This window comes from Macaca nemestrina, chromosome 11, assembly GCF_043159975.1.
Source record: "Macaca nemestrina isolate mMacNem1 chromosome 11, mMacNem.hap1, whole genome shotgun sequence".
NCBI classification, from domain to species: Eukaryota; Metazoa; Chordata; class Mammalia; order Primates; family Cercopithecidae; genus Macaca; species Macaca nemestrina.
The window spans coordinates 105,674,236-105,689,682 of NC_092135.1; the positions used below are offsets into that span (position 1 = coordinate 105,674,236).

At 38.8% G+C, this 15,447-nt stretch overlaps 2 protein-coding genes across 13 annotated transcripts in view; one reads left to right on the forward strand and one right to left on the reverse strand.

The window, feature by feature from the left end:
* The window catches only part of LOC105468005 (cAMP responsive element binding protein 1), an 84,636-nt gene that overhangs the window by 55,875 nt on the left and 13,314 nt on the right, over nt 1-15,447 (forward strand). The window lies entirely within an intron of this gene.
* Nucleotides 1-15,447, reverse strand: part of LOC105468008 (methyltransferase 21A, HSPA lysine) — a 61,711-nt gene that overhangs the window by 4,885 nt on the left and 41,379 nt on the right. For 2 of the 5 annotated variants that reach the window (XM_024788579.2, XM_024788582.2), the window contains one exon: nt 6,191-6,242. The exons of the other annotated variants lie outside the window; for them this stretch is intronic. In XM_024788579.2, the coding sequence (XP_024644347.1) occupies nt 6,238-6,242 (5 nt within the window). In that variant the 3' untranslated portion in view covers nt 6,191-6,237. The remainder of the gene's footprint in view (nt 1-6,190; nt 6,243-15,447) is intronic. 5 annotated transcript variants of the gene reach the window in all.

The following is a 15,447-nucleotide window of genomic DNA, read 5'->3' on the forward strand; positions in this document are numbered from 1 at the left end:
CTTGACGTTGTCAGGTTTATTATTTGTCCCCCAGCTCTAGAAGTTGTATAATGGATATCTTGTGGTTTAACTTGCACTTCACTAGTGACTTTTTTTTTTTTTTGAGATGGAGTCTCCCTCTGTCACCCAGACTGGAATGCAGTGGCAGGATGTCAGCTCACTGCAACCTCTGCCTCCTGGGTTCAAGACATTCTTGTGCCTCAGCCTCCCTGAGTAGCCAGTGTTACAGGCACCTGCCACCATGTCCGACTAATTTTTTGTATTTTTAGTAGAGATGGGGTTTCGCCATGTTGACCAGGCTGGTTTTGAACTTCTGACCTCAGGTGATCCACCCACCTCGACCTCCCAAAGTGCTGGAATTACAGGTGTTAGCCACCGTGCCCAGCCTTCACCTAGTGACTTTTATGTGATTTGCCATCTATATGTTTTCTCTGATGAAATGTCTTCTTAGATCTTTTAGTCATTTCTATTGTTTGTTTTCTTTTGTTTTCAGTGACCTTTTTTCCAAATCCTTTGTCAGAGCAAGTACATTCTTTTTTTTTTTTTTTTTTTTGAGACGGAGTCTCGCTCTGCCGCCCAGGCTGGAGTGCAGTGGCCGGATCTCAGCTCACTGCAAGCTCCGCCTCCCGGGTTTACGCCATTCTCCTGCCTCAGCCTCCCCAGTAGCTGGGACTACAGGCGCCCGCCACCTCGCCTGGCTAGTTTTTTGTATGTTTTTTAGTAGAGACGGCGTTTCACCATGTTAGCCAGGATGGTCTCGATCTCCTGACCTCGTGATCCGCCCGTCTCGGCCTCCCAAAGTGCTGGGATTACAGGCTTGAGCCACCGCGCCCGGCCTACATTCTTTCAGTCTATAGCTTTTTCTTTAATTTTCTTAACATTATCTTTTGCAGAGCAAAAGGTTGCCATTTTGATGAGGCCCATTTTATCAGTTTTGTCCTTTTGCACATCATGCTTGTGGTATTGTATTTATGAATTTTCTGCCTGGATAGGCCCAGCCCACTTACACATGTCCAAGAGCCTATGGACAGGCCCATTGGTGCCCACATGCATCATCTGGGGTGCCTGAGGATTGGTTGGTCCTGCCCACCAGCACCCATTGTCTGGAGTCATGAGGATCAGCTTGCTCTCGCTATCACGCATGCCACCCAGAGGCCTGCAGACAGGCCTGCCCGACCTGCTGCCACCGTCAAGACCTTTGTGTCCACATACCAGCCAACCTGGCATCCCCATCCTCAGCAAAGCTTTATCACAGCCTCCACTGACAACCGAAGCCTAAGCCACTGAAGAAATCATAGATGCCCTGAGAGAATCATAGATACCACCATTGATGACAGTAAAAGAAATCATACAGAGATAACACATCTGAACCCACCTAGAATCAAATCCAGAGCACCCTACCCAGCTAACAGTATAGCTACATCTACAGTAAAAGTATTTCTCTACAAAAGCCAATCCATAAAACTGGATAAAGCAGCAGTTGCACAGATACCAAGATAAGGGCACGAGAAACATAAAATACTAAGGAAACATGATACCTCCAAAGGAACACAATAATTTTCCACTAACAGATCTCAAAGAGCAGGTAATCAATAAAATGCCTGAAAAGGAATTGAAAATAATGATCTTAAGAAAACTCAGCAAGAAACAACAGAACACAGATAGACAATACAAATAAATCAGGAAAACAATTCATGATCTGAATGAGAAATTAAAGAGGTAAATATTTTAAGAAAAAACAAATTCTGGAACTGAAGAATTTAATAAAAAACAGTCAAGGACTTCAACTATAGACTAGATCAAGCAGAAGAAGAATTTCCGAACTTTAAGACAGGTCTTTTAAAATAACCCAGTCAAACACACACTAAAAAGGATGAAGAAAACCTACATAGGACGTCATAAAGCAAACAAATAATTCAATTTTGTGAGTGCCACAAGGAGAAAAGATAGGAAAAGGCATCAAAAACCTATTTAACAAAATAATCACTGAAGACCTCCCATGTCTTGAGAGAGAAATATATATCCAGATACAGGAAGCTCATATGTACTAAAACAGTTTATCCAAAAAGGCCTTTCTAAGACACATTCTTTTCAAACTCAAAAGTCAAAGACAAAGAAAAAAGAATTCTAAAAACAGCAAGAGGAAAATACCAGGTCACATGAGGGAATCCGATTAAAGGCCGATTTCTCAGCAGAAATTTTACATTTCTGAGTGGTATAATAATATTCAAAGTGTTAAAAGGGGGAAATAAATACGGCCTGCCAAGAATACTATACCCAGCAAAGCTGTCCTTCAGAAATGAAAGAAAAATAAAGTCATTCCCAATCAGAAAGTGAGGAAATTCATCACCACTACACCAGTCCTACAAGAAATGTGTAAGAGGATCCTACATCTTGAAGTGGCAGGATGATACCTGCTGTATCATTAAAACATACAAATTATAAATCTCACTGGTAAAGTAAACATGCAATTGGAAAAAAAATAAGGAACCGAATGTTAGCACTACAGAATACCAAATTATAAAGATAAAAAAGGAAGAAAAGAACAAAGAATATACAAAATAATCAGCAAACAAAAATGACAGGAATAAGCCTTCACATATCAATAACAGTTTTGAATATAAATTTTAAATTCCCCAATTAAGAGATATAAACTGGCTAAGTTAGATTTTAAAAAGTCAACCTGTGTATTTCCTCCAAAAAACTCACATCACCTGTAAAGACATATGTAGCCTGAATATAAAAGGATGGGGGTAAAAACTCCACACAAGTGGAAACCAAAAGTATGCAGGAGTAGCTATACTTACATCAGAGAAAATAGGCTTTAAGTTGAAAACCATAAAAAGAGAGCAAGAAGGTCATTATATGATAGAGGGATCAATTCAGCTGGAGGACGTAAAATGATAAATATATAACACCCAATGCCAGAGCATGAGATATATAAAACGAACATTAGAGCTGAAGGAAGAGATAGACCCCAATATAATAATAGCTGGGGACTTCAAAACTCCACTTCCAGCATTTGACAGATCATTTAGACAGAAAATCAGTGAACATCAGACTTAAGATGATCTGTGGACCAACTGAACCTAACAGTTTCAGAGCATTTCATCCAAAAGCTGCAGATTCCGTTCTTCTCGTCAGCACATAGAACTTTCTCCAGGATAGACCATATATCCACAAAGCGAATCTCAACAAAGTTTTAAAACTCAAAATTACATAACGTATCTTTCCAGACCACAATGGAATTAAACAGTAATAAGAGGAACTTCAGAAACTGTACAAATAAATGGAAATTCAGCATGCTCCTGAATGACTACTGGGTCAGTGAAAAAATTAAGAGGGAAATAAATTTATTGAAACAAATGAAAATGGAAACACAACATATAAAAACCTATGGGATACAGCAAAAGCAGTGCTGAGAGGGAAGTTTGTACCAATAAATTCCTATATCAGGAACGTGTAGCAAGATTTCAAATAAAAAACCTAACAATACACCTCAAGGAACTAGAAGAAGCCAAACCCAAAATTAGTAGAAAGAAAGAAATAGTAAAAATCAGAGAACTAAATGAAATAAAGTCTAAAAGAATCAATACAGGGCTGGGCATGGTGGCACACACCTGTAATCTCAGCACTTTGGGAGGCCAAGGTATGTGGATTTTTGAGCTCAGGATTTCGAGACCTGCCCGGGCAACATGGCAAAACCTCATTTCTACAAAAAAAATACAAAAATTAGCATGGTGTGGTGCAAGCCTGTAGACCCAGCTACTCAGTAGGCTGAGGTGGGAAGATCGCTTGAGCCAGGAAACTGAGACAGCAGTAAGCCATGATTGTGCCACTGCGCTGTAGCCTGGTCAACAGAGTGAGACCCTGTCTCAAAAAAAAAAAAAGAAAACAAAAGTTGGTTTTTGAAGAGATAAACAAAATTGATAAGCCAAGAAAAAATGAGGGACAAGATCCAAATAAATGAAATTAAAAACTAAAAGTAGACACTACAGCTAATACCACAGAAGTATAGGGGATCATTAGGGATTATTATGAGCAATGATACACCAACAAATTGAAAAACCTAGAGGAAATGGATAAATTTCTTGACATATATAATCTATCAAAATTGAATCAAGAAATGGAAAACCTGAACAGACCAATAATGAGTAATGATATTGAATCAGTAATAGTCTACCAATAAAGAAAAGCCCAGGACCAGATGGCTTTACTGCCTAATTCTACCAAACTTACAAAGAAGAACTAACACCAATTCTCCTTAAACTATTCCAAAAAATTAAAGATGAGAGAATTTTTCCTAATTAATTCTCCAAGGCCATCATTGCTTTAATACCAAAACCAGACAAGGACACAACAAAAGAAAACTACAAATCACTGTACTTGTTGAACATAGATACAGAAATTCTCAACAAAACACTAGCAAACCTAATCTGACAACATATCAGAAAGATAATACACCATGATCATATGGGATTTATCCCAGGGATGCAAGTATGATTGTTGGACCATATTTGCATATGCTCATGATGTGTTATTGCATGATATCACATCAGCAGCATGAAGGAAAAAAGCCATATGATCACATCTGTAGACACAGGAAAAGCGTTTGATAAAATTCATCCTTTCTTGATAAAAATAATCAGCAAATTAGGCATAAGAAGGAACATACCTCAACATAGTAAAGGCCATGTATGATAAACCCACAGCTAACATCATATTGAATGGAGAAAAGCTGAAAGGCTTTCCTCCGAGAACTGGAATGAGAGAAAGATGCCCACTTCTACCATTCTTACTCAATATAGTGCTGGATGTCCTAGTCAAAGCAGTTAATCAAGAGAAAGAAATAAAGGGCATCCCAACTGGAAAAGGGGGAATCAAATTGCCCTTGTTTGCAGATGAAATGATGTTATATATGGAAAAAACTAAAGACTCCACCAAAAAACTATTAGAACTGATGAACAAATTCAGTAAAGTTGCAGAATACAAAATCAGCGTACAAAAGTCAGTAGCAATTCTTTTTTTGTTTTGTTTTGTTTTTTGAGATGGAGTCTCACTCTGTCACCCAGGCTGGAGTGCAGTGGTGTGATCTCAGCTCACTGCAAGCTCCACCTCCCGGGTTCATGGCCATTCTCCTGCCTCAGCCTCCCAAGTAGCTGAGACTACAGGCGCCCACCACCACGCCTGGCTGATTTTTTGTATTTTTAGTAGAGATGGGGTTTCACTGTGTTAGCCAGGATGGTCCCAATCTCCTGACCTCATGATCCGCCCGCCTCGGCCTCCCAAAGTGCTGGGATTACAGGCGTGAGCCACCATGCCTGGCCAAAAGTCAGTGGCAATTCTATACATCAATAATGTACTGGCTGAAAAAGAAATGAAGAAAGCAATTCCATTTACAACAGCCAAAAAATAAATAACCAAGTAGGTGAAAGATCTCTACACTGAAAACTGCAAAACACTGATGAAAGAAATCAAGGGAAGACAAATGGAAAGACATTCCACACTCATGGATTGGGAGAATTACTATTGTTAAAATGACTATACCACCCAAAACAATCTACAGATTCAGTGCAATCCATATCAAAATAAAATGATATTTGTAACAGAAATAGAAAAAAGAATCCTAAAATTCTTACGGAACCAAAAAGAGCCCAAATAGCCAAAGCATTCCTGAACTAAAAGAACAACATGGGAGGCATCACACTACCTGACTTCAAAATAAGCTACAGAGCTATAGTAACCAAAACATAGTATTGATATTAAAAACAGACACATAGACCAGTGGAACAGAATAAAGAACCAGGAATAAATCTACTTATTTACAGCAAATGTGCCAAGAACGTACATTGGGGAAAGGACACTCTCTTCAATCAGTGGTATTGGGGAACCTGGATATCTGTGTGCAGAGAATGAAACTAAATACCTACCTATCACCATACCCAAAAATCCACTCCAAGTGGATTAAATACTTAAACATAAGACCCCAAACTCTAAAGACTACTAGAAGAAAACATGGGGGAAATGTTTCCTGATATTATACTGGGCAAAAACTTCATGGTTAAGACTCCAAAAGCACAAGCAACAAAAAGAAAAATAGTTAAGTGGAAATACTAAATTAAAAAGCTTCTGAACAGCAAATGAAACAACAGAGTGAAGAGACAACTTGCAGAATGGGAGGAATACTTACAAACTGTTCATCTGACACGGGACTGATAAACAGGATATACAAGGAACTCAACCTAACAGGGAAAAAAAATCCTATTAAAAAGTGGGCAAAAGGTATAAATAGACATTTCTCAAAAGAAGACATACAAATAGCCAAGAAATATATTTGAAAAGCTCAACATTTACTAATTGTCAGATTAAAATCACAATGAAGTATTAGAATGATTATTATCAAAAAGACAAAAAGCAACATTGATGAGGATGCAGAAAAAGGTGAACTCTTTCTAACTCTTTGTGTTAGAATTTTCTCAGCGTTGGTCAGAATGTACATTAATGCAGCCATTATGGAAAATAGTGTGGAGGTTTCTCAAAAAAACTAAAAGAACCACCATATGATCCAGCAATCCTACTACTGGGTATTTATTCTAAAGAAAGGAAATCAGTATTGCATCACTTCACGGTAGCTAAGATAGGGAATCAACCTAAATATCCATCAACATTATCAATGGATAAAGAAAAGTGCAGTATATATACACAGTGGCATACTATCGAGCCACTAAAAAGAATGAAAATTCATTATTTGTGGCCATATGGATGAACTTGGGGGACATTATGGGTTATGCAGAATAACTCAAACATGGAAAGATAAATACCACATTTTCTCACTCATGTGGGAGCTAAAAATTTTTTGAGCTCATGGAAGTAGATAGTAAAATTGTGGGTATTAGAGCCTGGGAAGGGAAGGTGAGATAGGAAGCATGGGGAGAGATTGGTTAATGGATACAAACTTACATCTAGGTTGATAGAATGAGTTCTGGTGTTCTGTAGCACCATAGGGTGAATATGGTTAAATACAACTTGTTGTGTATTTTCACAAAGCTAGAAGTGAGGATTCTGAATGTTCACAACCCAACAAAATAAGTTTGAGGTGATGGATATGCTAGTTACCATAATTTGATCATTATATACCGTATACACATACCAGAATATCACTGTATCTCATAAATATGTACAATTATTTTATGTCAACCAGAAAGGGAAAAAAGAATTCTTTGCCTAAATCAGTATCACACAGACTTTGTTTTCCTCTAAAAGTGTTATGTTTTATGTTAAGAGTTTTATATTTAGATCTGTAATTTCTTCCTGAGTTTACTTTTGTATAAGGTATGAGGATGTGTCAAGATCCATTTTTTTAATATAGGAACATCCATTTGTCCAGATCATTTGTTTAAAAGACTATTCTTTCTCTATTGAATTGCCCTTGCTTTTTTTTTCAAAAATTAATTGACCATATTTTTGTGGGTCTGTTTCTGGGATATCTTTCCATTGATCTTTGTGTCTGTCCTTTAGCCAATACCATGTTGCCTTGAGTTCTGTACTTTTATAGTAAGTCTTGAATTTGATAGTGTGAGTCCTCCAACTTTGTTCTTAAAATTGTTTTGGCTGTTCTGGTTCCTTTGCATTTTAATATATTTATAATATGCTTGTTGATGTCTACGGAAAGCATGCTAGAATTTTGGTTAGGACTGTGTTGTGTCTATAGATCAAATTGTGAAGAAGTCACATCTTAACAATATTTAGTTTTTGATTCCATGAACACAATATAATCTTAATTTATCTTTCAGCATATAGATACTGTACATATCTTACTGGATTTATACCCAAGTATAAATTGTTTTCTGTTTTTTTGGGGGGTGGGGGCGGGGACATGTGCTATTTGAAATGGTATATTCAATTGTTCATTGCTGGTATATGGAAATAAAATTGGCTTCTATATATTTAACTTTTATCCTATGACCATTCTAAATTTACTTATTAGTTCTAGGAGCTTTGTGAGGGGGGTCGATTCTTTGGGATTCTCTACACAAATAATCATGTCACCTACAAATATGGACAGTTTTAATTATTTCTTTCTAATCTGCATGCCTTTTAATTTTTTTTTCCGTATTGCAGTGTCTAGGACTTGTGCTGTGATGTTGAATAGGAGTGGTGAGAGAGGACATCTTTGCCCTATTCTTGATCTTAGGGGGTATATTAGTTTTCTATTGCTGCATGTCACAAACTACCACAAACTTAGTGGCTTAAACAACACAAATTTATTGTCTTCCAGTTCTGTAAGATCAGAGGCCTTCATTGGGTCTCACTGGGCTAAAATGAAGGTGTCAGCAGGACTGCATTCCTTCCTGGAGGTTCTAAGTGAAAATGTGTTTCTTTGCCCTTTCTAGCTTCTAGAGGCCACCCACATTTTTGCCTCATGGCCCCCTTTCTCCATCTTCAACATAGTGTATCTCTGTCCTTCTGTAGTCACGTTTTCTTCTGCTTTCCTCTTCTACTTTTAAGAATGCTTGTGGTTTAACTGGGCCCACCCAGATAACCCAGGATAATTTTCCTATTTTAAGATGAGCTAATTAACAACCTTAATTCCATCTGCAACCTAATTCCCCTTTGCCATGTAAGGTAACATACTCACAGACTGCAGAGATTAGTACATGGACACCTTTGGGGGACCTTAAATAATGTAATAGCTGTAGGGTCTCTGTAAAAGCTCTTTATTACATGTTTTAAAAAAAACTTTGATTTTTAGTTTCTGAAAGTTTTCATCATAAATTGTTGTTTAATCTTGTCAAATGCTTTTCCAGAATCTACTGAGGTGATTATGTCGTTTCTCTTACTTAGTTATTACAGTGAATTACATTCATACTCCAATTTTGAGATATGCACGCATTCCTGGGATGAACCCCCAAATTGGTCATGAAGTATCATTTATACATTACTGAATTCAATTTGCTAGTATTTTGTTGAGGATTTTTACATCTATGTTTATGGCTAATATGGGACTTTAGTTTCTTTGTCATGAGTTCATGTCATTAGGGTAATGCTGACCTTATAAATGAGGTGGAAGTCTTCCCTTCTGTTTTTCTGGAAGAGATTGTAATATTTGTATTATTTAAGCCTTAATATGGTTGGTAGAATTTGCCAGTGAACCCACATAGGCCTGGAGTTTTCTATTTTGAGAAGCTTTGTTTTTTTTTTTTTTAATAGATAATGGGATCATTCAGACTATTTCTTCTTCAGTGAGTTTTGGAAGTTTGTGTTTTTAAGACATTGGTCCATTTCTTGGAAGTTATCAAATTCATGACCATACAGTTGTTTGTAGTGTTAATTATTCTTTTACTGTGTGGGATGTCAGTAGGGATGTCCCCCCCTTCATTCCTAACATTGACAATTTTTGTCTTCTCTCTCTCTCTCTCTTTCTATTCGCCACCCCCACCCCAGCCACCTTCCTTTCCTTTTAGTTAGTCTGGCTAAAGGTGTATCAATTTTGTTGATTGTTTTTAAGCAACCAAAATTCTTAGTTTCATTAGTTTTCTCCTTAGAATTGTATTGATTTGGCCGGGCGCGGTGGCTCACGCCTGTAATCCCAGCACTTTGGGAGGCCAAGGCGGGTGGATCACGAGGTCAGGAGATCGAGACCATCCTGGCTAACACGGTGAAACCCCGTCTCTACTAAAAATACAAAAAAATTAGCCGGGCGAGGTGGCAGCGCCTGTAGTCCCAGCTACTCGGGAGGCTGAGGCAGGAGAATGGCGTGAACCCGGGAGGCGGAGCTTGCAGTGAGCTGAGATCCGGCCACTGCACTCCAGCCTGGGTGACAGAGCGAGACTCCGTCTCAAAAAAAAAAAAAAAAGAATTGTATTGATTTGTACTCTAATCTTTATTATTTTCTCTTGCTTTGGTTTTTTTAATTGTTCTCTTTATAGTTTCTTTTTCCATTAACTGTAAATTTTTTCCTGTTAATATATACCTTTGTCTTATTTCAGTTTCTAAGAAAACATCTGCAGGTATCTAGTTTCTTAAGACAATAGTTGGATCAGTTTGGCAAATCTTTTGTAAAGGGCCAGAGAGTAAATATTTCAGGCTTTGCAGACCCAGTGATCTGTCACAACTACTCAACTCTGCCGTTGTAATACCAAAGCAGCGATGGATAATACAAAAACAAATGAGCATGGCTGTGTTCCAGTAAAACTTTATTTACAAAAACAAGCAGGGAAGCAAAGTTTGGCAACCCTTGATATAAATAATTGATTTAAGCCCTTTTTTTCTAACATAAGTATGGGCTGTAAATTTCCATTTTAGCATTGGCTTAGCTGTGTCCCACAAATTTTGGGTTGTCATATTTTTATTTGCATTCAGTTTAAAATTGTTTTATTTCCTTTGAGACTTCTTTTTTGACCTATAGACTTAGAAATGTTTAATATTCAATTTCCAGATAATCAAGGATCTTCCCAGGTGTTTTATGGCCCAAGAACATACTTTGTGTTATTCTCTTAAATTATCAAGTATCATATCAGTGTCAAATAGGTGTAGTTGATTATGTCATTCAGGTGTACTATATCATTTTTAATTTTCTACTTGTTCTGTCATCTCTGAGACTCTACTTAGTCTGTCATCACTGAGAGGAGAGTGTATTAAGGTATTCAGCTCTTTGTTCATTTCTCCTTTCAGTTCTATTGGCTTTGGCCTCATACATGAGAATTAGGTCTCCCATTTAGAATTATGTCTTCTTAGAGGATAGACCTCTTTATTATTATATAATATCTTTCTTTATCCCTGACAATACCTTCTTCAGAAGTCTGTTTTGTCGGATATTAATAAAACTACCCCAGTTTCCTTTGGGTTGTTGGGTTTTTTGTTTGTTTGGTTGGTTGGTTGGTTGGTTTTTTGGTTTGTTGAGACAGAATCTTGCTCTGTTGCCCAGGCTGGAGTGCAATGGCACAATCTCGGCTCACTGCAACCTCCACCTCCCTGGTTCAAGTGATTCTCATGCCTCAGCTTCCCAAATAGCTGAGATTACAGGTGTGCACCACCACACCCAGCTAATTTTTGTATTTTTAATAGAGATAGGGTTTTGCCATGTTTGCCAGGCTGGTCTCAAACTCCTGACCTCAAGTTATTCGCCCACCTCAGCCTCCCAAAGTGCTGGGATTATAGGCGTGAACCACCATTGCCAGCCTCCTTTGGATTAGTATTTGCATAATATATCCTTCACCATCCTTTTTCTTCTGTGTTTATACTTGAAGTGGGATTCTTGTAGGTGGCATATACTTAGGTCTTGCCTTTTTACCGAGCTACATGTCTTTTAAATGGTTTAGATCAGGGATTGGCAAACTATGGCACAAGTAGAAATTTTTAATTTTACATTTATATATTTAATTTTCAATTGTCTTCATTTCCTTATATAAATCCATGTTTTAATCTATTATATTTCTGCCGCAAAAACTCTTTTTTACATTTCTTAGAAAACAGATCTCCTGGCAATGAATTCCCTCTAGTTTTGTTTGAGAAAGTTTATTTCATCATCATATTTGAAAGATATTTTTGCTGGGTATAGAATTCTGGGTTTATCATTTTTTTTATTTGAAGTGACGAACTTTAAAGATGTCACTTCAGGCCGAGGTGGGCGGATCACAAGGTGTGAAGTTCATGACCATCCTGGCCAACATGGTGAAACCCCGTCTCTACTAAAAATACAAAAAATGAGCTGGCGTGGTGGCACATGCCTGTAGTCCCAGCCACTCGGGAGGCTGAGGCAGGAAAATTGCTTGAACCCGGGAGGCGGAGGTTGCAGTGAGCCCAGATCACACCACTGCACTCCAGCCTGGCAACAGAGTGAGACTCCATCTCAAGAAAAAAAAGATGTCACTTCATTTTCTTATGATTTAAATGGTTTCTGACAAGAAATCTGTGTGTATATAATGTTCCTTTTCTCCCTCTGCCTCTGATTTTCAGCATTTCAAATATAATATGCCTAGGGATTTTTCCCTCCCTCCCCTCCTTCCTCCCCCATCCCCACCATATTTATCTTACTTATTGTTCTTCTGTCTGTGGCTTGGTGTCTGTCATTAATTTTAGAAAATTATCAGCCAGGTGTGGTGGCTCACACCTGCAATCCCAGCACTTTGGGAGGCCAAGGCAGGCAAATCGTGAGATAAGGAGATGGAGAACATCCTGGCCAACATGGTGAAACCCCATCTCTACTAAAACACAAAAAATTAGCCAGACGTGGTGGCGTGTGCCTGTAATCCCAGCTACGCGGGAGGCTGAGGCAAGGGAATTGTTTGAACCTGGGAGGCGGAGGTTGCAGTGAGTCGAGATGGGGCCACTGCACTCCAGCCTGGCAACAGAGCAAGACTCTGTCTCAAAAAACAAAAAAATTGTCAGATATATTTTCTTCAAATATTTTTCCGTCCTGTACTCCCTCTTCTTCTGAGCTTACAGTTATAAATATGTTAAGATGTTGGAGACTGTCACACAGCTTTTTGTTGTTCTGTCTTCAAGTTCACTGATTCTTTCCTCATTTGTGTCAGTTTTACTTACGAGTACATCAGACATATTCTTTGTCTCATTTCCATTTGATTCCTTTTCATAATTTCCATGCCACTACTGAAATAACCCATCTGATCTCACATGTTATCCACCGTTCCTATTAGAGCCTTTAGCATATTAGTCATACTTTAGCAAATCAGTCGTACGTACTTAAAATTTGTATCAAGGCCGGGTGCGGTGGCCCATGCCTGTAATCCCAGCACTTTGGGAGGCTGAGGCAGGAGGATAGCTTGAGTCCAGGAATTCAAGACCTGTTTGGAAAACATAGCAAGACACTGTCTCTACAAAAAATAATAAAATAAATTAGCTGGGCATGGTGGTGCCTGCCTGTGGTCCCAGCTACTTGGGAGGTTGAGATGGGAAGATCACTTGAGCCTGGGAGGTCAAGGCTGTAGTGAGCCCTCATTGTGCCACTGCACTCCAACCTGGGCAGCAGAGCAAGACCCCATCTCAAAAATAAAAATGAAAAATAGAAGCAAATGCTACTTTTTTCTGAATCGATAGGCTACATGAGGATGAAGACATCAATGGAATTGCAGTAACTTAAAATTTACTACCATTTTAAGTTACCTAAAAATAATAATAGATAACACATCTTCAACATTCTAGGCATTATATTGTGTGCTTTACATATATTAACTCATTTGATCCTCACAAACTTTTTGTTTTGTTTTGTTTTTTGAAACGGAAACTATCACCCAGGGGTGGAGTGCAGTGGCGCTATCTTGGCTCACTGCAACCTCTGCCTCCTGGGTTTAAGCAGTTTTCCTGCCTCAGCTTCCCAAGTAGCTGGGATTACGAGCACCTGCCACCATCCCCAGCTAGTTTTTGTATTTTTAGTAGAGATGGGGTTTCGCCACGTTGGCCAGGCTGGTCTCAAACTCCTGGCCTCAAGTGATCTGCCTGCCTCAGCCTCCCAAAGTGCTGGGAGCTGGGATTACAGGGGTGAGCCACCACACCAGTTCTCACAAACCTTTTGAGGTAGAAAATATTACCATGTCTTTTTTACAGTCAGAAAATTAAGATTTAAGTAACAAGATTGTGGCCCTTGACCACACAGAGCTAAAAAAATAATTTAGTGGTTTAGTTTGAGTAACTTGCTAAAGAACAATTTTTAATTATTTTTAATCTATGTTAGATTTTTTAAATAATATTATTTTTAATCATGGTAAAAAATATAACAAAATTTACCATCTTCATCAGTTTTAAGTATACAGTTCAGTCGTGTTAAGTACATTCACATTGTGGTGCAGCAGATTTCCAGAACTTGTTCATCTTGCAAAACTGAAACTCTATACCCATTAAACAACAACTCCCCATTTCCTCATTCCCTCAAGCCCCTGGCAGCCACCAATCTAAGTCCTGTTTCTATGAATATCATTGACTTTAGATGCCTCATAAGAGAAATTACACAATATTTGTCTTTTTGAGACTAGCTTGTGTTAGCATAATGCCCTCAAGGTTCATCTGTGTTTTAGCATGCAGAGGGCCTTCCTAAGTCTGAATAATATTAATATTACATTGTATGTATATACCACATTTTGCTTACCACTCATCTGCTGATGGACATTTGGGCTGCTTCCACCTCTTGGCTATTGTGAATAATGCTGCAATGAACACAGGTGTTGAGACCTTGTTTTCAATTCTTTTGGATATGTAGGAAAAAGTAGAATTGCTGGATCATATGGTAAATTTTGTTTTTAATTTTTTGAGGAACCTCCATTCCATTTTCCATAGCAGCTGCACCATTTTACATTCCCACCGACAGTATGCAAGAGTTCCAGTTTCCTCACATCCTCATCAACAACTGGTATTTTCTGCTGGTGGTGGTTTTTGATAGTAGCCATCCTAATGGTTGTGAGGTGATAACTAGTGGTTTTGATTTGCATTTCCCTAATGATTTGTGATGTTGAGCATCTTTTTTTTTTTCCCCCTGAGATGGAGTCTTGCTCTGTTGCCCAGGCTAGAGTGCAGTGGCGCAATCTCGGCTTACTGCAACCTCTACCTCCCGGGTTTAAGCGATTCTCCTGCCTCAGCCTCCCAAGTAGCTGGGACTGCAGGCATCCGCCACCATGCCCAGCTAATTTTTGTATTTTTAGTAGAGATGGGGTTTCACCATGTTGGCCAGGCTGGTCTTGAACTGACCTCGTGATCCACTCGCCTCAGCCTCCCAAAGTGCTGGGATTACAGGCATGAGCCACCGCGCCCGGTCTATGTTGAGCATCTTTTTATAGGCCATTTATATATCTCTGGAGAAATCTATGTTCAAGTCCCTATGCCCATTTTTTAAATTGGGTTATTTTGCTGTTGAGTTCAAAAGTTCGTTATATATTCTAGATCTTTTTTTTTTTTTCCTTTATTTTGAGACAGCGTCTTACTAGCTGTCTCCCAAGCTGTGGTATAGCAGCATGATCATGGCTTACTGCAGCCTCGACCTCCCGGCCTCCAACCTCAGCTTCCTGAGTAGCTGAGACTACAGGCACACACCACCTAACTAATTTTTAATTGAGACAGGGTCTTGGTTTGTCGCCCAGGCTGGAATGCAGGTGGCAGGATCATGGCTTACTGCAACCTAAGACCTCCTGGGCTCAAGCAGTCCTCCTACCTCAGCTTCCTGAGCAGCTGGGACTACAGGCATGTGCCACCACACCTGGCTAGATTTTTAAAATATTTTTTATAGAGATAGGGTCTCACTCTATTGCCCAGGCTGGTCTTGAACACATGGGTTCAAGAGATTTCTCGCACCTCAGCCTCCCAAAGTGCTGTGATTATAGGCATGAGCCGTACACCTTGCCTATTCTATATCTTAACCCCTTAGCAGATACATGATTTGCAGATATTTCTTCTCATTCTGTAGGTTGCCTTTTTACTATTTATTGTGTCTTTTGATAT